This window comes from Oncorhynchus nerka, linkage group LG20 (genome assembly GCF_034236695.1).
Source record: "Oncorhynchus nerka isolate Pitt River linkage group LG20, Oner_Uvic_2.0, whole genome shotgun sequence".
Lineage (NCBI taxonomy): Eukaryota > Metazoa > Chordata > Actinopteri > Salmoniformes > Salmonidae > Oncorhynchus > Oncorhynchus nerka.
The window spans coordinates 47,820,174-47,846,636 of NC_088415.1; the positions used below are offsets into that span (position 1 = coordinate 47,820,174).

The following is a 26,463-nucleotide window of genomic DNA, read 5'->3' on the forward strand; positions in this document are numbered from 1 at the left end:
CCTTAGCTTTCCTAACTGCCTGTGTATATTTGTTCGTAACTTCCCTGAAAAGTTGCATATCACGGGGGCTGTTCGATGCTAATGCAAAACGTCACAGGATGCATTGTGCATAAGAACAGCACTTAGCCGTGGTTTGTTATCCATATACCACACTCCCTCGCGCTTTATTGCTTAATTAAATGGACATTAATTGCAGAAGCGCGATGGGTTTTCTTAGTTGACGTGTTTTATTTTGAAGTATGAAGTTTTCCCCCAGTTCCCGCAATGTTTTTTTTGTTTCTTATTCAATACCCCGTCCAGCTGGTGGCGGTAATGCACCGTTAACGTTGGATGCCAACCGCCGTTAAACCCCATCGAAGAAGAGCCACACACAGCGGAGCAGGGAGAGAGGTCGTTCCTGCGGAGGTAGTTATAACGAAATGCTTATTTATTTAAGACTATTACACGTACCTACCTAGTTTAGTGAAATAAAATGTTATGGTTAACATGTTCCTTACTATCTTCTAGTTGTCTCATGGGATCGTGCCAGCCAAATTGCGTTGGTTGGTTAGCTAACGTTTCACGTTTAGCACAGCATGAGCTAGCTAAGCTAACTCGGCTAAACCAAGTTGGCTAACTAGCTACTTTGTTGAAGCTATGTGGCTAGATTTTTTTTTAACCGTTTATTTGGTCCATAATTTAGTATATTTGAAAGTTAACATCAGCATTAACATCAGCTAGCTAAGGTACTGAAGAGAGCTAGTTGTGTTTTCCGAATTAACGTAATTTTACCCGACAGTAAACAACTAGGCAAGCTAAGGTTAGTTAAGCTAGCGAACAAGCTCTCTTGACTTTACCACAATTAACACAGGCTACACAGCTAACGCTAGTCCCATTATCTTACCCGACAGTAAACAACTAGGCTAGTAAAGGTTAGTTAAGCTAGCGAACAAGCTCTCTTGACTTTACCACAAGCTGTGTAGCCTGTGTTACTAACGTTAGCTAGTTCGATACAAACGTGTGCAAAGATATTATTTGATGTGATGGTGCACTGGATGGACTCTTGATAAGTTAGCTAACTAGTTTGACACGCGTGTGTTAACACGTTTAAATTAGGTTGGCTAACGTTAGCTACTTGGCATTTTACTTTATAGTCAGCTTTTATTTAGCTATCTAAGGGGTTGGAACCGAAATTATTTTCCGATCGTTTCGTTCCGACCAGCAAAATAAAGTTCTTAACCGGTGCGATCCCCCGAAAGTACCCGTGTATATCGTTATTTGTTTAACCTGTGAAATTAACAGTTTTAGCTCATTAAAGTACTAAAGCGATCAGTGCGAATAGAGCAGGCAAGCTAGTTGTTTACATGCCTGATGGACAAAGAAGTGTACCCTATGGCGCAAGATGCGACTGGATTTTTGCGGGTGGAGAGATGTCGAGAGAGGGACAAGGAGGCTTGACGTGCTGGACATCTTGTTATGACATGATTATCTGAATAATGTCCACAGAATTATACCTAGGAGGAGCGACTTCTATGAAGGAACTTGGAATGTCTTTTGAGCTAACAAGCGTGTGTGCAAAGCGACACCAGAAATGACCCTCCTGTTGTGTTCCTTTCACGTCAATTCATTCTGTGTTCCCAGTCCAAAATGACAGCTCCATTATAGCTGACTATAAATCCACAATAATACATATATTATCACCTAATGTTGTGTTATATATTTTTATCAACTTAAGTTCTTGTGAGAACATTCATTCGTTTTGAACTTCCGTTTATGACCTGTAGGCCTCATTGACCTGAACTCATACAACTAGTTCATGACTGTCTTAGTGTGTTTGGACCATGATCGCTTGTTGGGGATCTGCACACCAAGGAACTGGAAGCTCTAAACACATGCTTTGCCGTTTTTCTGGCTGCACTTTTTGACATGACTAAGTTAGCCGTAGTAGGCTAGCTAGCAAGCAAAGGATAAGAACGTTGCCAGCCAGTATGGCAATGGAACATTTAGAACGAACGACTGAGAATAGATACAGAACAAAAAGACTGAACGACTGGGTCGCGTCTCTGGCAACAATTGATAGAACGATCAGCCGGGCTGGGGAGCAACCCTAGACTTGTCGGGACTACATCTTGTGGAAGGATGAAATAGTATGAATAAATGAATCAAAATAACGTTTATCTAAATCATTATTTAGTTATGTTGGTGTATAAAAGTGATAATGCCCTCGAAGCCGGTGAAGATATATTGTTTCTGAGTGACAGTGAGGACTTTGAATAGGTGTTTTTATGTGGGACTAGAAAAAATGCCTGGAACGTAATATAAAGTTACCATGCGCAATGCGAAGCGTCTGCTGGAGTGGTGTAAAGCTTGCCGCCATTGGACTCTGGAGCAGTGGAAACACTGGAGTGATCAATCATGCTTCACCATTTGACAGCCTGACAGACATCTGTATTTGGCGGATGCCAGGAGAATGCTACCTGCCCGACTGCATAGTGCCAAATGTAAAGTTTGGTAGCGTAGGAATAATGGTCTTTGGCTGATTTCCATGGTTCGGACTAGGCCCCTTAGTTCCAGTGAAGGGAAATCGTAACGTTACAGCATACAATGACACTCTAGACGATTCTGTGCTTCCAGCTTTGTGGCAACAGTTTGGGGAAAGCTCTTTCCTGTCTCAGAATGACAATTCCCCCGTACACAAAGCAAGGTCCATACTAAAATGGTTTGTCGAGATTGGTGTGGAAGAACTTGACTGGCCTGCACAGAGCCTCAACCTCATGGAACACCTTTGGGATTAATTGGAACGCAGACTGCGAGCCAGGCCTAATCAACATCACTGCCCGACCTCATGAATACTCTTGTGACTGAATGGAAGCAAGTCCCCGCAGCAATGTTCCAACATGTAGTGGAAGGCCTTCCCATAAGAGTGGAGGCTGTTATAGCAGCAGAGGGGCGACCAGCTCCATGTTAATGCCCAGGCTGTGAATGGGAGGATTCCAGGCTGTGTCCGTGAATGGGAGTCCAATAGGGCAGCGTGCAATTATCCCAGCATCGTCAGGGTTTGGCTGGGGTAGGCCGTTTTTTGTAAATTAGAATTTGTTCTTAACTGACTTGCCTAGTTAAATAAATAAAGGTATACAAATAAATTGTGAGAAGGCGTGCTTGAAGTGTTTAAATGTCTTGAACATTAGAGGTGATGTATTTGTCTGCACAGTTTATGATGATGCACACACTACCCCTCTCTGGTTCAGAGTAATGCTCCCATCAGCATTGGGTGCACAAAATTGATTTCCACACCATTTAACTGCTCTGTCACTGTATTATTGACCAGCCTCTATCATAGCACTGCAAACTTCCATGACTCATTGGGCACCAGCCTTTCCTTTTAACGACCACCTTATTCATTGCCCATCTGAATGTCCGGCGGATAATTGAATTACCCTGACCTAGCATCGGCAATACAAAAATCAAGGGCCTTGTCGGTGCTTGGAGCTCTTTCCACTTTCCACTTGCCTCCCTCCTCCTGCCACCTCAAGGGTCCCTGTTGCTCAGCCATGCAAAATGTGCTGAGGCTGACTGGACATTGAGTTACTGTACTGCGACTGAAAGAGGACAATTGTCTTTAACCCCTCTTCTCTTGGCCCCTTATTTTAGAAAGAGAGCGGTTCAGCACTTTGAAAAGGTTGTAGGGAAAGTTAAAAGCAAATAAAAGAAGAGTCTGTGAATGTGTTTGCAAGGGTATAGGCCTATGTGAAAACAGCACAATTACAAGACTGGTGAAAAGTTGAATACATCTGCATTTGGTTTGGACTTGAAGTTAATTATGATAGTGTAGGCCTATAGTTCTTTCAAGAGGATATACAGGTTGCTAAATTGCACCCTCCCTCTTTCAATGCATCTCTCAGGTAACCATGGCAATGACGGGCCAGAGTTCCTGCTCCTCGATGAGTAATCACACCAAGGAACGTGTGACCATGGCCAAGGTGACCCTGGAGAACTTCTACAGCAACCTCATCGCTCAACATGAGGAGAGAGAGATGAGGTAGGCCTCCTACTACACACGCACGCATCCGTCTGGGCTCAGCCAATGGGCAGTGCCTTCCACTGACATATTGTTTACAACTCTTCTGTTCTCTATTGCTACATTCTTATGCGTTATGTCATTCAAGGTGGGTGTTGCAAACTTTGGTATTTGTGCCTAACATTGCCTTGTAAAAGTATTGATCCCCATTGGTGTTTTTTCCTATTTTGTTGCATTACAACCTGTAATTTAAATAGCTTTTTATTTGGATTTCATGTAATAGACATGCACACAATAGTCCAAATTCATTCATTATTCCACAATGTAATAAAGCGTAGTGATACTGAAAACAATAACAAGCATTCTTATTGGAGTAAAGACTGTCCCTCTCTGTTTCAAATCAAACTTTATTTGTCACATGCGCTGAATACAACCTTACTGTTAAATTCTTCCAAGCCCTTAACCAACAATGCAGTTCAAGAAAGAGTTAAGAAAATATTTACCACATTAACTAAAGTAAAGAGAAATCAAAAAGTAACAATAAAATAGCAATAACGAGGCTATATACAGGGGGTACCGGTACCGAGTAAATGTGCAGGGGTACAGGTTAGTCGAGGTAATTTGTACATGTAGGTTGGGGTAAAGTGACTGCATAGATAAAAACAGCCAGTAGCAGCAGTGTTAAAACAAATGGGGGGTTTATGTAAGTTGTCCGGGTAGCCATTTGATTAATTGTCCGCAGTCTTATGGCTTGGGGGTAGAAGCTGTTAAGGAGCCTTTTGAGCTTAGATTTGGCACTCCGGTACCACTTGCAGTGCGGTAGCAGAGAGAAGTCTATAACTTGGGTGACTGGAGTCTGTGACCGTTTTTTGTGCTCTCCTCTGACACCGCCAAGTATATAGGTCCTGGATTGCAGGAAGCTTGGCCCCGGTGATGTACTGGGCCGTTCGCACTACCTTCTGTAGCGTCTTACGGTCAGATGCAGAGTAGTTGCCATACCAGGCGGTGATGCAACCGGTCAGGATGCTCTCGATGGTGCAGCTGTAGACCCTTTTGAGTATCTGAGGACCCATGCTAAATCTTTTCAGTCTCCTGAGGGGGGGAAAGGTGTTGTCGTGCACTCTTCACAACTGTCTTGGTGTGTTTGGACCATGATAGTTCGTTGGTGATGTGGACACCTTTTTATCCACCTTTCATCCACACGTTATGGCCTTATTCTAAAATGGATTCAAAAAATATATTTAACAAACTCAATCCACACACTGTTAAAAACAGGTTTTTAGAAATGTTTGCAAATGTATTAAATACAGTACCAGTCAAGTTTGGACACACATACTCATTCCAGGGTTTTTCTTTATTTTTCCTATTTTCTACATGGTTGAATAATAGTGAAGACATAAACTATGAAATCATGTAGTAACCAAAAAAGTGTTTAACAAATCAAAATATATTTTATATATGAGATTCTTCAAAGTAGCCACCCTTTGCCTTGATGACAACTTTGCACACTCTTGGCATTCTCTCAACCAGCTTCAGTTGGAATGCTTTTCCAATAGTCTTGAAGGAATTCCTGCATATGCTTAGCACTTGTTGTCTGCTTTTCCTTCACTCTGCAGTCCAACTCATCCCAAACCATCTCAATTGAGTTGAGATTGGGTGATTTGTGGGGGCCAGGTCATCTGATGCAGCACTCATCACTCTTCTTCGTCAAATAGCCCTTACACAGCCTTGAGGTGTGTTTGGTCATTGTCCTGTTGAAAATCAAATGATTGTCCCTCTTAGAGCAAACCAGATGGGATGGCGTATCGTTGCAGAATGCTGTGATAGTCATGCTGGTTAAGTGTGCCTGGAATTCTAAATCAGACAGTGTCACCAGCAAAGCACCATCACACTTTTTCCCCATGCTTCACAGTGGGAACCACACATGTGGAGATCATACGTTCACCAACTCTGCATCTCACAAAGACACAGGGGTTGGACCAAAAATCTCAAAATTGGATTCCTCAGACCAATGGACAGATTTCCCCGGTCCAATGTCCATTGCTCGTGTTTCTTGGCCCAAGCAAGTCTCTTCTATTTGGTGTCCTTTAGTAGTGGTTTCTTTGCAGTAATTCGACCATGAAGGCCTAATTCACACAGTCTCCTCTGAACAGTTGTTGAGATGTCTGTTACTTGAACTCTGAAGGATTTATTTGGGCTGCAATATCTGAGGCTGATAACTAACGAACTTATCCTGCAGCAGAGGTAACTCTGGGTCTTCCTTTCCTGTGGCGGTCCTCATGAGCGCCAATTTCATCATAGCGCCTCATGCTTTTTGCGACTGGATTTGAAGAAACGCTGAAAGTTATTGAAGTTTTCTGGATTGACTGACCTTCATGTCTTAAAGTAATGGACTGTCATCTCTCTTTGCTTATTTGAGCTGTTCTTGACATAATATTTTTTATGTTACCTTGAACTAAAGTCAGTTAAGAACAAATTCTTATTTATGACGGCCTAACACAGCCAAACCCTAACCCGGACTATGCTGGGAGTCCTATGGGACTCCCAATCACGACCGGTTGTGGTACAGCCTGGAATCGAACCAGCGTCTGTAGTGACACCTCTAGCACTGAGATGCAGTGCCTTAGACCGCTGCGCCACGCGGGAGCCCATAAAAATATGCACTTTGTCTTTAACCAACCCTACCATGTCACAACACAACTGATTGGCTCTAACACATTAAGAAGGAAAGAAATTCTACAATTGAACTTTTTTATCAGCTGATGTCAAAGTGCTGTACAGAAACCCAGCATAAAACCCCAAACAACAAGCAATGAATGTGTAGAAGCACGGTGGCTAGGAAAAACTCCCTAGAAAGGCCAGAACCTAGGAAGAAACTAGAGAGGAACCAGGCTATGAGGGGTGGCCAGTCCTCTTCTGGCTGTGCCGGGTGGAGATTATAACAGAACATGGCCAAGATGTTCAAATATTCATAGATGACCAGCAGGGTCAAATAATAATAATCAGTGGTTGTAGTGGGTGCAACAGGCACCTCAGGAGTAAATGTCAGTTGGCTTTTCATAGCCGATCATTGAGTATCTCTACCGCTCCTGCTGTCTCTAGAGAGTTGAAAACAGCAGGTCTGGGGGCAGGTAGCACCTGTCCTGTGAACAGGTCAGGGTTCCATAGTCGCAGGCAGAACATTTGAAACTGGAGCAGCAGCACGACCAGGTGGACTGGGGACAGCAAGGAGTCATCAGGCTAGGTAGTCCTGAGGCGTGGTCCTAGGGCACAGGTCCTCCAAAAGAGAATTAGAGAGCGCATACTTAAATTCACACAGGACACCGGATAAGATAGGAGAAATACTCCAGATATAACAGACTAACCCTAGCCCCCCGACACAAACTATTGCAGCATGAGTACTAGAGGCTGAGACAGGAGGGGTCGGGAGATACTGTGGCCCCATCCGACGATACCCCTGGACAGGGCCAAACAGGCAGGATATAACCCTTTCACTCCATTGTCATGATCAGTGGTTTCAAGTTTGTATCCGTAATTTATTTTGGCAACCTGATCATAGCGAAACAGAAAATACTTCTGCATTTCCTGCAGAAGCCATCCGGTCGAAGCCATTGTCCGTAGAGCTCCGAAGCACATATCTGTGGAAGGGTACCAAAACATTTCTGCAGCATTGAAGGTCCCCAAGAACACAGTGGCCTCCATCATTCTTAAATGGAAGACGTTTGGAACCACCAAGACTCTTGCTGGAGCTGGACGCCCTGCCAAACTGAGCAATCGGGGGAGAAGGGCCTTGGTCAGGGAGGTGACCAGGAATCCAATGGTCACTCTGACAGCTCCAGAGTTCCTCTGTGGTGGGAGAACCATCCAGAAGGACAACCATCTCTGCAGCACTCCACCAATCAAGTGTTTATGGTAGTGGCCAGACAGAAGCCACTCCTCAGTAAAAGGCACATGACAGCTCGCTTGAAGTTTGTCAAAAGGCATGTAAATTATTTTTATTTCACCTTTATTTAACCAGGTAGGCAAGTTGAGAGCAAGTTCTCATTTACAATTGCGACCTGGCCAAGATAAAGCAAAGCAGTTCGACACATACAACGACACAGAGTTACACATGGAGTAAAACAAACATACAGTCAATAATACAGTATAAACAAGTCTATATACGATGTGAGCAAATGAGGTGAGATAAGGAAGGTAAAGGCAAAAAAAAAGGCCATGGTGGCAAAGTAAATACAATATAGCAAGTAAAACACTGGAATGGTAGATTTGCAGTGGAAGAATGTGCAAGTAGAAATAAAAATAATGGGGTGCAAAGGAGCTAAATAAATAAATACAGTAGGGAAAGAGGTAGTTGTTTGGGCTAAATTATAGGTGGGCTATGTACAGGTGCAGTAATCTGTGAGCTGCTCTGACAGTTGGTGCTTAAAGCTAGTGAGGGAGATAAGTGTTTCCAGTTTCAGAGATTTTTGTAGTTCGTTCCAGTCATTGGCAGCAGAGAACTGGAAGGAGAGGCGACCAAAGAAAGAATTGGTTTTGGGGGTGACCAGAGAGATATACCTGCTGGAGCGCGTGCTACAGGTGGGTGATGCTATGGTGACCAGCGAGCTGAGATAAGAGGGGACTTTACCTAGCAGGGTCTTGTAGATGACATGGAGCCAGTGGGTTTGGCGACGAGTATGAAGCGAGGGCCAGCCAACGAGAGAGTACAGGTCGCCATGGTGGGTAGTACAGCGGATTCAATCACCACCTTCCGGAGACACCTGAAACCCCACCTCTTTAAGGAATACCTAGGATAGGATAAAGTAATCCTTCTCCCCCCCCCCTTAAAAGACCTAGATGCACTATTGTAAAGTGGCTGTTCCACTGGATGTCATAAGGTGAAAGCACCAATTTGTAAGTCGCTCTGGATAAGAGCGTCTGCTAAATGACTTAAATGTAATGTAAATGTAAATGTAGTATATGGGGCTTTGGTGACAAAACGGATTGCACTGTGATAGACTGCATCCAATTTGTTGAGTAGGGTATTGGAGGCTATTTTGTAAATGACATCGCCGAAGTCGAGGATTGGTATGATGGTCAGTATTACAAGGGTATGTTTGGCAGCATGAGTGAAGGATACTTTGTTGAGAAATAGGAAGCCAATTCTAGATTTAACTTTGCATTGGAGATGTTTGATGTGGTCTGGAAGGAGAGTTTACAGTCTAACCAGACACCTAGGTATTTGTAGTTGTCCACGTATTCTAAGTCAGAGCCGTCCAGAGTAGTGATGTTGGACAGGCGGGCAGGTGCAGGCAGCGATCGGTTGAAGAGCATGCATTTAGTTTTACTTGTATTTAAGAGCAATTGGAGGCCACGGAAGGAGAGTTGTAATGGCATTGAAGCTTGCCTGGAGGGTTGTTAACACAGTGTCCATAGAAGGGCCAGAAGTATACAGAATGGTGTCTTCTGCGTAGAGGTGGATCAGAGACTCTGACCTTGAGAAACAAGATTCTCTGGTCTGATGAAACCAAGATTGAACTCTTTAGCCAGAGTGTCAAGTGTGGCGGAAACCTGGCACCATCCCTACCGTGAAGCATGGTGGTGGTATCATGCTGTGGGGATGTTTTTCAACGGCAGGGACTGGGAGACTAGTCAGGGTCGAGGGAAAGATGAACGGAGCAATATTTTCTACCTGCAGGCTACAATGTTAGGCTTTATGTAGGCAATTTTTACATAGTTGGCAATAGAAGTTACCTCTTCTTTTTAGGTTTTATTTTAATTTCGATTAACCACATGAGAATGATTTTGAGATTCAAAGATGTTATGATAAACAAAATGAATCTGTTTCACAAAAATGTGCATATGAAAACTATAAAAGGGCATGCAGATTGGTAGAAATTGTAAGATAAATGGTCATTCCACATGAAAAAGTTTGACTCCTCGTGTAGTCTATTAACAGCACCTTCAGGAGAGTAATGTCAGAGTCTGATAAAGCCAGCTGGAGGAGAATGGTTGGGTTAGGTTATGTTTTTTTTCTTATGGTTATATAGATCTCTGGTGCCCTCGACATCAAACCGTAAGCTTAAAGCAGGAGGAACGTGATCAGGTTTTTTTGTATTTCTTCTGCTCTAGCTCTTTTGAGTCATTTTCGTCTTATTTCATCCAACGGTGCGCTTAAAGCATCAGACAAGCTCAATGCATATAGTTAATTTGATTAAAACAGGTGTGTCTATATTTGGAAATATTACACGTTTAAAAAATATTGAACAATCAATTGGTCGCAATTAGAGATTCATTTTGGTCGACAAATCTTTTTTTATCGGGGACAGCCATAATTGATTTTTTTTTTTTTCATTTCTGTTGCAGGCAGCAGAAGTTGGAAAAGGTGATGGATCAAGAGGGCTTGGTTGATGAAGAGGTGACGTTGAAGACTAACACACACAACCTTTTTGACACGTGCAGTTGTGCGCACTAACCATTGCCTCCTCTACCTGTGCAGAAGCGTATCCGGCGCTCCCAGCACGCCAGGAAAGAGACTGAGTTCCTGCGTCTCAAACGAACCCGCCTGGGGCTGGAGGACTTCGAGTCCCTCAAGGTGATTGGCCGAGGAGCTTTCGGAGAGGTAGGCATCACCCCTTTTCTTAAACACCTCTCTTACGTAGTAGCCTTGCAGACTTTCAGCTTATTATTCACTAAATTATTGAAACATTTTGGTCCCAAGGTGCGTCTGGTGCAGAAGAAGGACACAGGCCACGTGTACGCTATGAAGATCCTCCGCAAGGCCGACATGTTGGAGAAGGAGCAGGTGAGGAGGAGGAAAGGGTAGGAGGGTATGTTGATGGCAAATACATAATGGCCAGTCATGTTCATTCTCACAAATCCAAAGCAGTGTCTTGGATACAAAAGTAGTACCTACCATGCAATCTATAAATGTAAACTCAGCAAAAAAAAAAGAAACGTCCTCTCGCTGTCAACTGCGTTTATTTTCAGCAAACTTAACATGTGTTAATATTTCTATGAACACAACAAGATTCTACAACTGAGACCCAAACGGAACAAGTTCCACAGACGTGACTAACAGAAATGGACTAATGTGTCCCTGAACAAAGGGGGGGTCAATCAAAAGTAACAGTCAGTATCTGGTGTGGCCACCAGCTGCATTAAGTACGGCAGTGCATCTCCTCCTCACGGACTGCACCAGATTTGCCAGTTCTTGCTGTGAGATGTTACCCCACTCTTCCACCAAGGCACCTGCAAGTTCCCGGACATTTCTGGGGGGAATGGCCCTAAGCCCTCACCCTCCGATCCAACAGGTCCCAGACGTGCTCAATGGGATTGAGATCCGGGCTCTTCGCTGGCCATGGCAGAACACTTACATTCCTGTCTTGCAGGAAATCACACACAGAATGAGCAGTATGGCTGGTGGCATTGTCATGCTGGAGTGTCATGTCAGGATGAGCCTGTAGGAAGGGTACCACATGAGGGAGGAGGGTGTCTTCCCTGTAACGCACAGCGTTGAGATTGCCTGCGGTGACAACCAGCTCAGTCCGATGATGCTGTGACACACCGTCCCAGACCATGACGTACCATCCACCTCCAAATCAATCTCACTCCAGACTACAGGCCTCGATGTCACGCTCATTCCTTCGACAATAAACGTGAATCTGACCATCACCCCTGGTGAGACAAAACCGCGACTCATCAGTTAAGAGCACCTTTTTTGCCAGTCCTGTCTGGTCCAGCGACGGTGGGTTTGTGCCCATAGGTGACGTTGTTGCCGGTGAAGTCTGGTGAGGACCTGCCTTACAACAGGCCTACTACAAGCCCTCAGTCCAGCCTCTCTCAGTCTATTGTGGGCAGTCTGAGCACTGATGGAGGGATTGTGCGTTCCTGTTGTAGCTCGGGCAGTTGTTGTTGCCATCTTGTATTTGTCCGGCAGGTGTGATGTTCGGATGTACCGATCCTGTGCAGGTGTTGTTAGACGTGGTCTGCCACTGCGAGGACGATCAGCTGTCCGTCCTGTCTCCCTGTAGCGCTGTCTTAGGTGTCTCACTGTACGGACATTGCAATTCGCGCAGATGAGCAAGGACCCTGGGCATATTTCTTTTGGTGTTTTTAGAGTCAGTAGAAAGGCCTCTTTAGTGTCTTCAGTAATTCATAACTGTGACCTTAATTGCCTACCGTCTGTAAGCTGTTAGTGTCGTAACGACCGTTCTACAGGTGCATGTTCATTAATTGTTTATGGTTCATTGAACAAGCAAGGGAAACAGTGTTTAACCCCTTTACAATGAAGATCTGTGAAGTTATTTTGATTTTTACTAATTATCTTTGAATGACAGGGTCCTGAATAGGGGACGTTTCTTTTTTTTGCTGAGTTTATGTATCATGCCATGTGTGTATTTCTAGGTGGGCCACATCCGTGCTGAGAGGGACATCTTGGTAGAGGCTGACAGTCTGTGGGTGGTTAAGATGTTCTACAGCTTCCAGGACAAGATGAACCTCTACCTCATCATGGAGTTCCTGCCTGGCGGTATTACCCCCCCCCCCCACCCTTAGCTGAACCCCAAACAGTCTCCTACACTACAGGGACAGTCATTGTCCAGTTGGAAGCTAGATCAGCTACTCTTGCAAGTGTATGTAGACAGAGAGTAAGTGCTGATCTAGGATTGGGTCCCTCCTGTAAATAGTATCATGTTCATTATGGTCTAAAAGGCTAAATTGATCCTAGATCAGTACTTCTACTCTGTGATGCTTGATACAGCCATCAGAACGTTGCAGAAAAACATAAATGTGCTGCATAATGATTGTTTATTCTTAATGTTCTCTCTGCAAAGCCACCGAACGAACAACTTCTGTCCTGCTGAATATGCCTCAAAGTCCAGTGGGACTGTACATGTTGTAACCCGACACTGCCCCCTACAGGTGACATGATGACCCTGCTAATGAAGAAGGATACTCTGACAGAGGAGGCCAGTCAGTTCTACATCGCTGAGACAGTGCTAGCCATCGACTCCATCCACCAGTTGGGCTTCATTCACAGAGACATCAAACCTGACAACCTGCTACTGGACTCCAGGGTGAGTTTGAGCACGTACTCAAGAGACGCAAACATGAGCTCAGACTGGTGGTTTGGATATGTTATTCTGTTTGAATTTACAAGGCACCAAAATGAATAAAACGAGCTAAACTTTTCCAATACACAGCACTAATGAATATAAGCCTGTACTGAATGTGTTTTTGCTTGATTGTTTCAGGGCCATGTGAAGCTGTCTGACTTTGGTCTTTGCACAGGTCTGAAGAGGGCGCATCGTACCGAGTTCTACAAGAACCTGAATCATAGCCTCCCCAGTGACTTCAGTAAGCAAAGTCAGGCATCCCCAATCAATCCATTACTTTACATACTAACAACCTGTATTGATGTTAAAGCCACAATTTGGAGTTTCTCAGACCTTGTAGTCCTTGAGATTTGGAAGCATATTTTGGAGGTACACATTGTTTACAAAGACCCAAATGACAACCAAAAGATAAACAATGGAGTCATATTTGGGTTATGGTGGAGGTAAAACTGATGTACAAAGCTCATAAGCTTATACACTATTAATTAGAAATACCATTGAACAGTTGGAAATGTCCCAGATATTGTGCCTTTAATGTTTCTCTACTAACTAGGTAATGATTTGAAATGTGCTTGTACAAAAATAAAATGAATAACTTAAAATGGTTTGTTTTTAGGTTTGCTTCATGTTTTGAGTTGTTGCATTGTACCATTCTTCAAATTCCCTAATGGGGATTATTTTTTAAATGTAGAATCTCTCTGCGTTGGTGTGACTAAAATGTCAATCAACAGATCTTAAATGGCTATTTGTTTCATAACGGAGAGTCTGAAAGGGTTTCAGATGCTTAACCTGCGCGGTTATGGGGTTTAACAAGTATTACATACTCGTGTAATTTTCTAAAACTGTTTATTTTTCTGTACAGCATTCAATAACATGAACTCAAAGAGGAAAGCAGAGACATGGAAGAGGAACCGGAGACAGCTGGTGAGAAAATTAAGCTAGATGGGAGGGCAACATACAGTGTATTCTACAAGTAGACGTGGGCCGTGTTCAGGAGCATCCATTTTGGGCAGACTAATCCACATATATAAAATGTAGTTATTTAGGGTGCAGGTTGATTTGTAGATCTGTCCCTCTGCAGTCACCGACTGGAATGCAGTCGATCTCAAACACGACCACATTTGTATTGATGTAGTCACATTGCATGATCTTTCTCTCGCGCCCCCCCCAGGCCTTCTCTACTGTGGGCACCCCTGACTACATCGCCCCTGAAGTCTTCATGCAGAACGGATACAACAAGCTCTGTGATTGGTGGAGCCTTGGAGTCATCATGTATGAGATGCTGATAGGTGAGATCCTGTCAACAACTTCTGCTTGGGGCCTCTGAAGAACATTGGCTTTCAATCATCTTGCATCAATGTCACAGAATGGTGCCATTACTACGTATTTGTCCATGCCTGGCTTGTTGATCCCATGTGTGTTGTTTTCCAGGCTATCCCCCGTTCTGCTCAGAGACCCCCCAGGAGACCTACAGGAAGGTGATGAACTGGCAAGAAACACTGACTTTTCCCCCTGAAGTGCCCATTTCGGAGAAAGCTAAGGACCTCATCCTCAGGTTCTGCTGTGAGGAGGAGCACAGGATCGGAGCCACTGGAGTGGAGGACATTAAGGGCAACGCCTTCTTCGAGGGGGTGGACTACGACCACATCAGGTAGTTAAAAGTATAGTTAACTTTTCTGATGTTTTTTTACATGATATTTTCCCTTAATTGCTGGTTATTTGTCAATATCCCAAATCTCCTGGCTAGCATTTTTTTGAGGATGTAGCTGATTGTATCAGTTAATGGTGCATTCAGAAATGGGAACAGTGACATTGTAAAAACAGGGTTTCATTTTTATTACAGAGAGCGACCCGCTGCCATTCCCATTGAGATCAAAAGCATAGACGACACGTCCAACTTTGACGAGTTCCCAGACTCTGATATCCTCCAGCCGACAGGTACGTTTCTCATTGTCACCAACATTAGTGGTCCAGTAGTCATAATTCAACAGGGTAGTGTTCATTAGGGCACACAATGAAAAACAAAGACGTTTCGTATTACACCAGTTAGTCACTCCCAGGTTAAGTCTGTTTTCTTCTATTTGGTGCCAATTAAACATGGCCCTGGTCAACTAATGCCACCTTGAAACAGGATTCTCACATTTTGGCTCCTTTGTTTACCTCTATTGCCCTGTGTGAAATAATCCCTGTCTTTTTCTGCCTCAGCTGCCCCTGTGGTGTCCAACCATTCTGAGGCAGACCTCAAGAACAAGGACTGGGTCTTCATCAACTACACCTACAAGCGCTTTGAAGGCCTCACAGCCCGAGGGGCTATCCCCTCCTACATGAAGACGGGGAAGAGATGAATCCTTCCTTTGTTTCCTCACTCACTCTACCTGCCCCACATACTGGCATTCAAATGGAATTCCCCATGGATCCCAACGTCCACTCCTCTCCCAAACTCCATTTTGGAGGTAGAAACTAAATGACCCTATTCAAGCTTGTTGAAGGGGTCCCTCATAATTGAGACTATCCCATGTGTCTGATCCTGCTGAAGGGACCTTTCTCCTTCCTTTGCAGGGGACTTGTAGGGCTCTGTGTACTGTGTAGAGAAGTGTGACCTACTCCAACTCGAGTTTGTTTATCTAAAAAAGCCATAGTGTTGTGCTGGAAGGTATGGACAGTGATTGTTTTCTATGTGAAAACTCACATGCCATTCCACCCCAGGATTAAAGTTCCCAGATCACCAATGAGCAGTCTTGGAGGTGTTGATATGACCTTAGTTTGGGACCATCTCTCGTAGATCTCCACTAGCATCGGTCCAACTCGGCCAAGACTGATTTTCTATCCTTCAGTATCCCAAGGGACTGAACCAAGATACCAGCATAACCAGTCACCTTAGGGGCCAGAGCCCATTTTCACATCAGAAGAACACACTTGACTGGCTATACCAGCCTTCTTCACTTCTTCCTCCACAAACAGACATTGAAGTCTTAAAGTTTAGCTGGGTGACCACCAGCATGGGACTAGGATCCAATATGCCTCACTTTTCTGTCAAAGGGCTAGCTTTTCTCTCTTCAGTTTCTTTCTTTTTTCCACACACACACAATAGAATTCCATCTTTTTAGAAATGAGTTCCGCCATTAAAAACATTAGAAATAGTGTAATTTGACGAACTAATGATGCTTTTCAGGGAATATATGTCAATGTTTTTCGTGTGTTTTTAGAGAGCTCTCTACTGAAGCATCTTGGATGATGGTGTTTTGGACTGCTTGCCTGTTGCAACAAGGCAACTCATAACCAAAAACAATGAGAGCTGAGAGTAATTGTTGTAACTCTTCAGTCTAATTTGAGGGTTTCAATGGAATTACTTTGTCTCCATTTAATTGTCACTTCCCTTACTGCCAATGGTGGAGCTGTTACATGGACTTTGGCAAGTGTTTATAGCAATAGAATCGCCTCTTGAATAGGATTCCATTTGAAAGTACCCCTTCCAGAAGCCCACCTTTTTAGGGTCTTAGTTTAGGTTCTTAGTTTGACAATCATCCACTGTTAATATTAGCACCTTCATGCTCTCTTTCAACTCATTTGATTTACTAATACTTGTGGATATGCATGTCCTTTTAGCTAGAGAGCAAATTCAAATACAAAAATATGTTGAATGTACTGATTGAATGCTAAAATTTGGAGCATGTACCAACCATTATTTATGGTACTTTTCCATGGACCTTTGGGGTAGGGGAGCTATAAGTAAGGCCAAGATATTGATACTCTTATCTTTCCTTCTCTTTTTTTTGTCCTGACCACTGGTCTGTAAGGGCTTGGTAGGTGAGGTGGCAGAGCAAGTTTGTTCAGCGGATATGTAAGTAACAGAGAATAGAAGAATAGGAGCAGCATTTAGAGTATTGAGACACACTCAGGCTCTGTGACCCTGGGTTAGGGTCATTAACACACTTTTTCCACTTCCTGTCGTATCTATAGTTCCGTCTCTTCCTGTTGCTTGGCTATTTCTTAGCAAGAATACTTTAAACATTACATTTGTCTGACGTTTGGTGTCAAGGATATGCCACCTGGTATGTCCTTACTTTTCAAGAGGCTAAGAGGTGTGAGTGAGAAACTCGACCATAACTCTGTAAACAGGGCTATATGTGACTCACTGTTCTTAACACAATCCCAAATGCTGTCATTTGAATCGAATGTAATCCCAAGGTGTAGTTGAAGATGAATTTAATGCCATGTTGATTCCAAAATGCTGTAATTTGAATGGAATGTAGCCTAAACCACAGGAGTGGTAGGTTTGTCACACAGTGAAGATGTCTGGTATTTTGTTAAATATCTGTACAGTGTTCTGGGTAGTTCAGACTACTTGCTGAGATTTAATATCCAGACCTTTTTTTGTAGTTTTTACGACTGAGCGACAGAACTGATTTTGAGACTGGTCTCACCTTTTACTGATGCTTGGTGCCCGAATGATCCTGTGGTAATGCCGGGTTTAAAAAGTATTGGGCAGATGACTTGGCAAAGTGCGAATAACGTTTTGGAATATTTGTATTTTAAATGTATGCTGCTTGGTGTGTGAGATTTGCATGTATTTAGAGGAATGGGTGATGTGCTCAGTAAAAATAAGATGCTGGAATATGTTGTGCTCGATTAACCAACACTGATAAGGTGGGTGCTCTTTTGTAGATGTCATCCAACTGTGTGTGCCTGCTGTTATTTCCCCCAGGCACACAAGGTGTGGGAAACAGGATGTACAAACCTTTTTATAGGGAACATTCAATCAAAAGTAGGGGGAGTTGTATTTAATCCACTGTGGTGTGGGGTGTCTATTGTATATTTTCTGCCATTTCACATTGAATAACTGCACTTAATGTCTGTGGTGTTTCCGTTTGTACAGCAAAATAATGGGCCGCTCTGAAATCTCTTTGTTTTGATGGGTGAGGGAATGTCATTTCACTGGTTGAATGGGCAAGCTAGCCATGTGCAGGAGTTACATTTTCTTCTGGAAATTGTTTTATCTGACAAACTAAATGAGATGGAATAATGTAAATGGTGAAGAAAGGTCTTAATTAAATATTCAAACATCTCTTGCTCCTCAAGACTCATTAACACCCCTTCGCCAAGAGCAATGTTTTCATCCAAACGCGAGAAGGGTGAGGTTGTCTTTTTTTTGTGTGTCTTTTTTTGACCAAAGCGAACCCTACACCACAAACGGGGCTAGGGAGTAAAGTTAGCAGGACCCACCAGTTTCTCAAGCCCCATCATGCAAAGTCACCCAGGCATTGCTCCGTCATCTCTCAATAGTGCAAAGCAGTTCTTACAGGGCTGTTGTCATGCATGCAACCATTTAAACAGCGTAAACTAGTCTTTGTGTAATAGATGGCACATTCCACCTGTGAAAACTAACATGGTTTTCAGAGAATTGTTCAGTGTTCCTCAAAGGTGCTACTAGGCAGTATCTCTGGTTAGACTTGGAAGCTAGTAGCCTACTACCATAGAGGCTTAGAAACTACATGGTTGAGATGTGCATTTCACCATGTATCATTTCAGTATGTTAACCCACTGTTAAGGCAGAAAGTGGCTAAATTGTGTGGGTATTGGTTCTCCAGTTAGTTCAAAAGGCACATTTTATTTTGCCAGTTAATGGCAGACCGCTTGTTTCACTTCTGGTAGAAATACTCACCTCCGCTATTATGGTGGTAGACTTTTAACAGCATTAAATAAAACACCTAGGACTATGTTGAACCAGTGTCTGTCTTTTTCATTCCTTGTCTGTGTAGAATAGGTCAGCTAGGGTGGCTCTGCCTCCAGGGAAGAAACAAGTTATTATAAGGCAAGAAAAGTGATGCAAAAGTTATCACAGTTGGCTAGGGTAATGGGTTGGGATGCTCAAAACATATCCTACTGTGGAAGATGTTTTGATATCAACCTCACCCTCAAACAGGTTTTCTCTTTAAAAACGTGATGCTACTTATCCTTTTACCTATTGTTGAAGGAATTCTAAATTCCTCTGTTTTAATTCTCAATCAAAATTAAACACTGTCAATGCATTAAGGGTTTGTAAGACCCTTATTTTATAAGAATGGACAGAGCCCCGGTCTTAAGTTGGGTTACAGCCTTTAATTCAAGAGAGTACTAAGTTCATACACATTTTACCACAGGTTATAAACTGAAAATGACGTCAGCGTTTTCTAAATGTTCCGTCTTCTTGACACTGGTAGAAAGGCCCTATAGTTCTCAAGCCTTCCCTCCTCGCCTAGAACCAAGGTCAGTCAGCGTAGATAAGCATTCTAGACAGTCTGGAGATAGTCCATCCCTGCCATCTGGAGATAGTTCATTCATTTGTACAAAGGAACAGACCGTCATTGTACTAAACTCCCGACTACATTCACTACATATTATATATTCAAAATTCATACATGTACAGTAACATAATAGCCCTTTAATTCATCCTAATTGAAATGTATACATAATTAGTCATTATAGATAAAAATTCCCTTAACACCTATATAATGTCTAGCACAACTAGCTATGTCAAAAAAAAACTACATACAGGGCCTTGCAAAGTATTCATCCCCCTTGGTGTATTTCCTATTTTGTTGCATTACAACCTGTCATTTAAATTGATTTTTATTTGGATTTCATGTAATCGACGTACACAAAATAGTCCAACTTGGTGAAGGGAAATAAAAAATAAAATAAAAAACACCTTTTTAAAAACTTTTTTAAGATGGAAAAGTGGTACGTGCATATGTATTCACCCCCTTTGCTAGGAAGCCCCTAAATAAGATCGGATGCAACCAATTACCATCAGAGTCACATAATTAGAATGCACACAGGTGGACTTTATTTAACTGTCATATGATCTGAGTATACATACACCTGTTCTGAAAGGCCCCAGAGTCTGCAACACCACTAAGCAAGGGGCACCATGAGGACCAAGTAGCTCTCCAAACAGGTCCGCCACAAATTTGTGGAGAAGTTCAGATCAGGGTTGGGTTCTAAAAAAATATCGGAAATTTAGAAAATCCCACAGAGCCCCATTTTAAATCCATTATTAAAAATTGGAAAGAATATGGCACCACAAAAAAACCTGCCAAGAGAAGGCCGACTACCAAAACTTACGGACCAGGCAAGGAGGGCATTAATCAGAGATAAATCTGAAGGAGCAGCAGAGCTCCACAGTGGAGAATGGAGTATCTGTCAATAGGACCACTTTAAGCCGTACACTCCACAGAGCTGGGCTATACAGAAGAGTGGCCAGAAAAAAGCCATTGCTTAAAGAAAAAAATAAGCAAACATGTTTAGTGTTTGCCAAAGGGCATGTGGGAGACTCCACAAACATATGGAAGAAGGTACTCTGGTCAGATGAAACTAAAATTGAGCTTGTTGGCCATCAAGGAAAAATGCTATTTCTGGTGCAAACCCAACACCTCTCATCACCCCAAGAACACCATTCCCACAGTGAAGCATGGTGGTGCTGTGGGTATGTTTTTCCCCGGCAGGGACTGGGAAACTGGGCAGAATTGAAGGAATGATGGATGGTGCTAAATACAGGGAAATTCTTGAAGGAAACCTGTTTCAGTCTTCCAGAGATTTAAGACTGGGACAGAGGTTCATTTTCCAGCAAGACAATGACCCTAAGCATACTGCTAAAGCAACACTTGAGTGGTTTAAGGGATACATTTAAATGTCTTGGAATGGCCTAGTCAAAGCAAAGACCTCAATCTGTGGTATGACTTAAAGATTGCTGTACAGCAGCAGAACCCATCCAACTTGCTGGAGCAGTTTTGCCTTGAAGAATGGGCATAGTTATGCATGCTCAAGTTTTCTGTTTTTGTAGTGTTTTTTTGTCTTATTGTTTTACAATAAAAAATATTTTGCATCTTCAAAGTGTGTAAATGTTGTGCAAATCAAATGATACAACCCCCCCAAAAATCTATTTAAATTCCAGGTTGTAAGCCAACAACATAGGAAAAATGCCAAGGGGGTGAACACTTTTGCAAGCCACTACAGTACCAGTCAAAGCCACTCTCAGGCTACCTTGATAAAGCACTAAATTAACTTCAGTTAGTGCTAAACGCAGCCGCTAGAATCCTGACTAGAAGCAAAACATTTTTATCATATTACTCCAGTGTTTTCCTCTCTACATTGGCTTCATGTTAAGGCTAGGGCTGATTTCAAGGTTTTATTGCTAACTAAAAAAGCATGACATGGGCTTGATCCAACCTATCTCTCTGATTTTGATCCTGCCGTATATACCTACACGTACGCTATGGTCACAAGACGCAGGGCTCCTTACTGTCCCTAGAATTTCTATTTCAAACAGCTGGAGGCAGGGCTTTCTCCTATAGAGCTACATTTTTATGGAATGATCTGCATATCCATGTGAGAGATGCAGACTCGGTCTCGACGTCTTTACCGAAGACTCCTCTCTTCAGTAGGTCCTATGATTGAGTGTAGTCTGGCCCAAGGGTGCGAAGATGAAAGGCAAGGCACTGGAGCGAAAGAACCGCCCTTGCTGTCTCTGCTTGGCCGGCTCCTCTCTCCACTGGGATTCTGTCTCAGACCCTATTATGGGGGTGAGTCACTGGCTTTCTGGTGCTCTTCCATGCCGTCCCTAGGAGGGTTGCATCACTTGAATGGGATGAGTCACAGACGTGATCTTCCTGTCCAGTTTTCTGCCCCCTCGGGCTTGTGCAGTGGTGGAGATCTTCGTGGGCTATTTTGCTTTGCTTATTTGAGCTGTTGCCATATTATGGACTTCGTCTTTTACCAATATCTTCTGTATACCACCCCTCGTCAAACACAACTTGATTGGATCAAATGCATTAAGAAGGAAATAAATTCAAAATTTACTTTTAACAAGGCACACCTGGTAATTGAAATGCATTCCAGCGGACTTCCTGATGAAGCTGGTTGGGAGTACCTAGAGTGTGCAAAGCTGTCTTTCAGGCAAAGGGTGGCTGCTTTAAGACCAAATTCTTATTTACAATGACGGCTTACCAAAAGGCAAAAGGCCTTCTGCGGGGACGGGGGCTGGGAGTAAAAGTAAATATTTAGGATAAAACACACCATGACAATAGAATAACCACAACACTACATAAAGAGAGACCTAAGACAACACCATGGCTGCAACACATGACAACACAACGTGACAACACGGTAGCGACACATTGCAGCAGCACAACATGGTGGTAGTACAAAGGGGTGTACATTTTCTGGAATTTTCCAAGCTGTTTAAAGGCAGTCAACTTAGTGTACGTAAACTTCTGACCCACTGGAATTGTGATACAGTGAATTATAAGTGAAATAATCTATCTGTAAACAATTGTTGAAAAATTACTTGTGTCATGCACAAAGTAGATGTCCTAACCGACTTGCCAAAACTATAGTTTGTTAACAAGAAATTTGTGAAATTAGTTTTGTTGACTCCAACCTAAGTGCATGTCAAATTCAGACTTCAACTGTACGTTTTGTAGCTACTCCTATGTTGTTGATGTAAAGAATGTTTTTTTGGTCCGTGGTATGTAGTGAGGAGCAACCCAACGCTGCACTAGACACATTTATGAAATTGCTTATCCCATTTACTAATAAGCATGCACACTAAGAACATTACTGTAAAAATGGTTAAATCCCAGTGGATCGATGAGGAATTGAAAAACTGTATGGTTGAGAGGAATGAGGCAAAATAAATGGCAAGTAGTTCTGGCTGTACAACCGATTTGGCGAATGTACTGCAAATTGAGAAATAATTTGACTAAACTGAATTTAAAATAAAAAAAACACTATGAAACAAAGATGAATGATAGTAAAAGCACCTTAATTAAATAACATTTTAGGCAAAAAGGCAAATTCCACTCCATCATTCATTGAATCAGATGGTTCATTCATCACAAAACCCACTGATACTGCCAACTACTTTAATGGCAAGATTAGCTCATTTAGGCATGACATGCCAGGAACTAACGCTGACACTACACATCCAAATATATCTGACCAAATTATGAAAGACAAGCATTGTAATTTTGAATTCTGTAAAGTAAGTGTGGAAGAGGTGAAAAAATGTGTCCACAATGCCAAGCCACCCGGGTCTGACAACTTGGATATTTTAAATATCAATTTAAGCCTACTAGAAAGTGTTTTCCCTCAGGCCTGGAGGGAAGTTAAAGTTATTCCCCTGCCTAAATCCCCCTTTACTGGCTCAAATAGCTGACCAATCATACTGTTACTAACCCTTTTGTAAACTTTTGTAAAAAAAATGGAGTTTGACCAGATACAGTACAGTGCTATTTTACATTAACCTGTTGCTTCTACCCTCTACTTTTTTGAACATTCTGTTAAAAATCGCGCAACATTTCAGCACCCTGCTACTCATGCCAGGAATATAGTATATGCATTTGCTTAGTCTGTGTGGATAGAAAACACTCAGACGTTTATAAAACTGGTTAAATCACTGCTGTGGCTTTACCAGAACGGCATTTACATCGAAAAGCACAGGAAAAACTGATCACTGAAAATGGGAAAATATATCCATGCGCTACTTGAACCCATTGATAAAGGTGAACCACAATTAATTGACTGAGGTTGCAGTACCTACAGCTTCCACACGGTGTCTAGAGTCTTGTCATTTCCCTTCGAGTTTTTTCTTGGTCAAACACATGCAGGGCACCGTATTTCTTCAGGTCTAGGACCGGATATTTTCGTTGAGTTTCTAGCCGGACATTTTTCCAGACGGACAGCTAATGATCTTTACATCGCCTCCTGATGAATTTTATCGCTTATTAACGTTTACTAATACCTAAAGTTGCATTACAAACGTATTTCGAAGTGTTTTGTGAAAGTTTATCGTCGACTTTTTGAATTTTAAAAAATGACGTTACGTTTTGAAAACGCTGTTTTTTTCGTTTATCACACAGTCTACATATAACGATATCTTGGCTTTATATGGACCGATTTAATCGAAATAAAGACCCAATAGTGTTTATGGGACATCTAGGAGTGCCACCAAAGAAGATGGTGAAAGGTAATGACTGTTTTCTATTTTATTGTGCGGTTTGTGTAACGCCGAAATGCTAATTATTTTGTTTACGTCCCCTGCGTGGCTTTTGTGTTGTAGTGTATTGGTGCATGCTATCAGATAATAGCTTCTCATGCTTTCGCCGAAAAGCATTTTAAAAATCTGACTTGTTGCCTGGATTCACAACGAGTGTAGCTTTAATTCGATACCCTGCATGTGTATTTTAATGAACGTTTGAGTTTTAACTAATACTATTAGCATTTAGCGTAGCGCATTTGCAGAGCTCTAGTTGGGACGCAAGCGTCTCAGGTAGAAGCAAGAGGTTAAACAAATTGACAACTGACTTTCAGCACGCTTATAGGGAAGGACATTCAACAAGCACAGCACTTACACAAGTGACTGATGATTGGCTGAGAGAAATTGATGATACAAAGATTGTGGGGGCTGTTTTGTTAGACTTCAGTGCAGATTTTGACATTATCGATCATAGTCTGTTGCTGGAAAGACGTATGTATTATAGCTTTACACCCGCTGCTATATTGTGGATAACGAGTTACCTGTCTAACAGAACACAGAGGGTGTTCATAAAGAGTTACCTGTTTAACACTGAGGGCTTTCTTTAATGAAAGTCTCCAACATAATCCAGGTAGAATCAGGAGTTCCCCAGGGCAGCTGTCTAGGCCCTTTGCTTTTTTCAATCTTTACCAACGACATGCCACTGGCTTTGAGTAAAGCCCGTGTGTCTTTGTATGCGGATGACTCAATACTAAACATGTCAGCTACCACAGTGACTGAAATGAATGCAACACTTAAAGAGCTCCAGTTAGTTTCAGAGTGGGTGGCAAGGAATAACTTAGTCCTAAATATTTCTCAAACTAAAAGCATTTGGGACAGATCATTCACTAAACCCTAAACCTCAACTAAATCTTGTAATGAATAATGTGGTAATTAAGCAAGTTGAGGAGACTAAACTGCTTGGAGTAACCCTGGATTGTACTGTCATGGTGAAAACATATTGATAGAACAGTAGCTAGGATGGGGAGAAGTCTGACCATAATAAAGTGTTGTTCTGCATTCTTAACGGCACTATCAACAAGGCAGGTCCTACAGGTCCTAGTTTTGTCACACCTGGACTACTGTTCAGTCGTGTGGTCAGGTGCCACAAAGAGGGACTGGTTCAGAACAGGGCAGCACGGCTGGCCCTTGGATGTAGACAGAGAGCTAATATTAATAATATGCATGTCAATCTCTCCTGGCTGAAAGTGGAAGAGAGATTGACTTCATCGCTACTTTTATTTGTGAGAGGTATTGAGAGGTTGAATGCACCGAGCTATCTGTCTAAACTACTAGCACACAGCTCAGACACCCACGCATACCCCACAAGTCCCCAAGTCCAGAACAGACTATGGGAGGCACACAGTACTACATAGAGCCATGACTACATCAAACTCTATTCCACATCAAGTAAATCATGCCAGCAGTAAAACTACATTTAAAAAACAGATAAAATACACCTTATGGAACAGCGGGTGACTGTGAAGCAACACAAACATAGGCACAGACAAATGCATACAAACACACTTTAACATACTCACTATACACACATGGCATTTGTGTTGTGGATATGTGGTAGTAGAGTAGGGCCTGAGGGGGGACACTTAATATGTTGCGAAATCGGTTGTGAATGTATTGTAATGTAAAAAAATATATACATATATAATATCTGCCTTAATTTAGCTGGACCCCAGGAAGAGTAGCTTCTGCCTTGTATTTATCTATAATAAATACAAATACAAAAATGGCATACTGTGCTTATCTCTTTGTATGTAAATATTTGTAAAACAGATTTCTAACAATTCCCGTTTTCCAGATTATCTGTGCCATTATTTTTTAGCTACCAAGTGTGAAGTCTTCGTGTCAACAGTAAATCTATTTTAGTTTTATGAAAACATTCTCGATTATGCAAATGTTTCTCATATCACTCAATTTACCTCTGCTCATCAATCCAAGCACAGACCTCACTACAGTGTAAAAAAAGCCTGGCTTTTACAAAAAATGTACCAAGAAAAAACACTTCCATCTCTGTTTTCATAATTTTACTTCAACTTGCAAGTGGTTGAATGTATCTCAACGGAGAAAGCATTCAAGCGAACAAAACAGCCCTCCTCATGTCTCAATATGTGTAGGACATCTATCTGATGCTGTCTGGTCAAAAAGACTATGACAATGTTAGTGATCATAGCATTGAATGCAAGGGAAGCCCGAGAGCATTTGTCTTCCCTTGATAAAAATAAATAAAAATAATAGCCAATCAGTTAACTCAACTCAAGTTGGCTTCACCCCAACCACATCAAAATCACACGTAATTTACA

General features: G+C 42.3%; 1 protein-coding gene across 3 annotated transcripts; it reads left to right on the forward strand.

Annotated features, from left to right (window-relative positions):
* Nucleotides 1-302: 302 nt before the first annotated feature.
* Nucleotides 303-18,816, forward strand: LOC115102591 (serine/threonine-protein kinase 38). Of its 3 annotated transcripts, none has more exons than XM_029622695.2 (13): nucleotides 303-405; nucleotides 3,882-4,018; nucleotides 10,343-10,394; nucleotides 10,476-10,598; nucleotides 10,698-10,781; nucleotides 12,383-12,506; nucleotides 12,899-13,053; nucleotides 13,231-13,342; nucleotides 13,955-14,016; nucleotides 14,264-14,381; nucleotides 14,524-14,743; nucleotides 14,936-15,030; nucleotides 15,298-18,816. In XM_029622695.2, the coding sequence occupies exons 1-13, from the start codon at nucleotides 331-333 to the stop codon at nucleotides 15,435-15,437; spliced, it is 1,497 nt and encodes a 498-aa protein (XP_029478555.1). In that variant the 5' UTR covers nucleotides 303-330; the 3' UTR covers nucleotides 15,438-18,816. The 3 variants fall into 3 exon arrangements, with proteins under 3 accessions (XP_029478555.1, XP_029478556.1, XP_029478557.1); XM_029622696.2 differs by having other exon boundaries at nucleotides 13,231-13,333; XM_029622697.2 differs by having other exon boundaries at nucleotides 10,343-10,361.
* The last annotated feature ends 7,647 nt before the right edge of the window (nucleotides 18,817-26,463 follow it).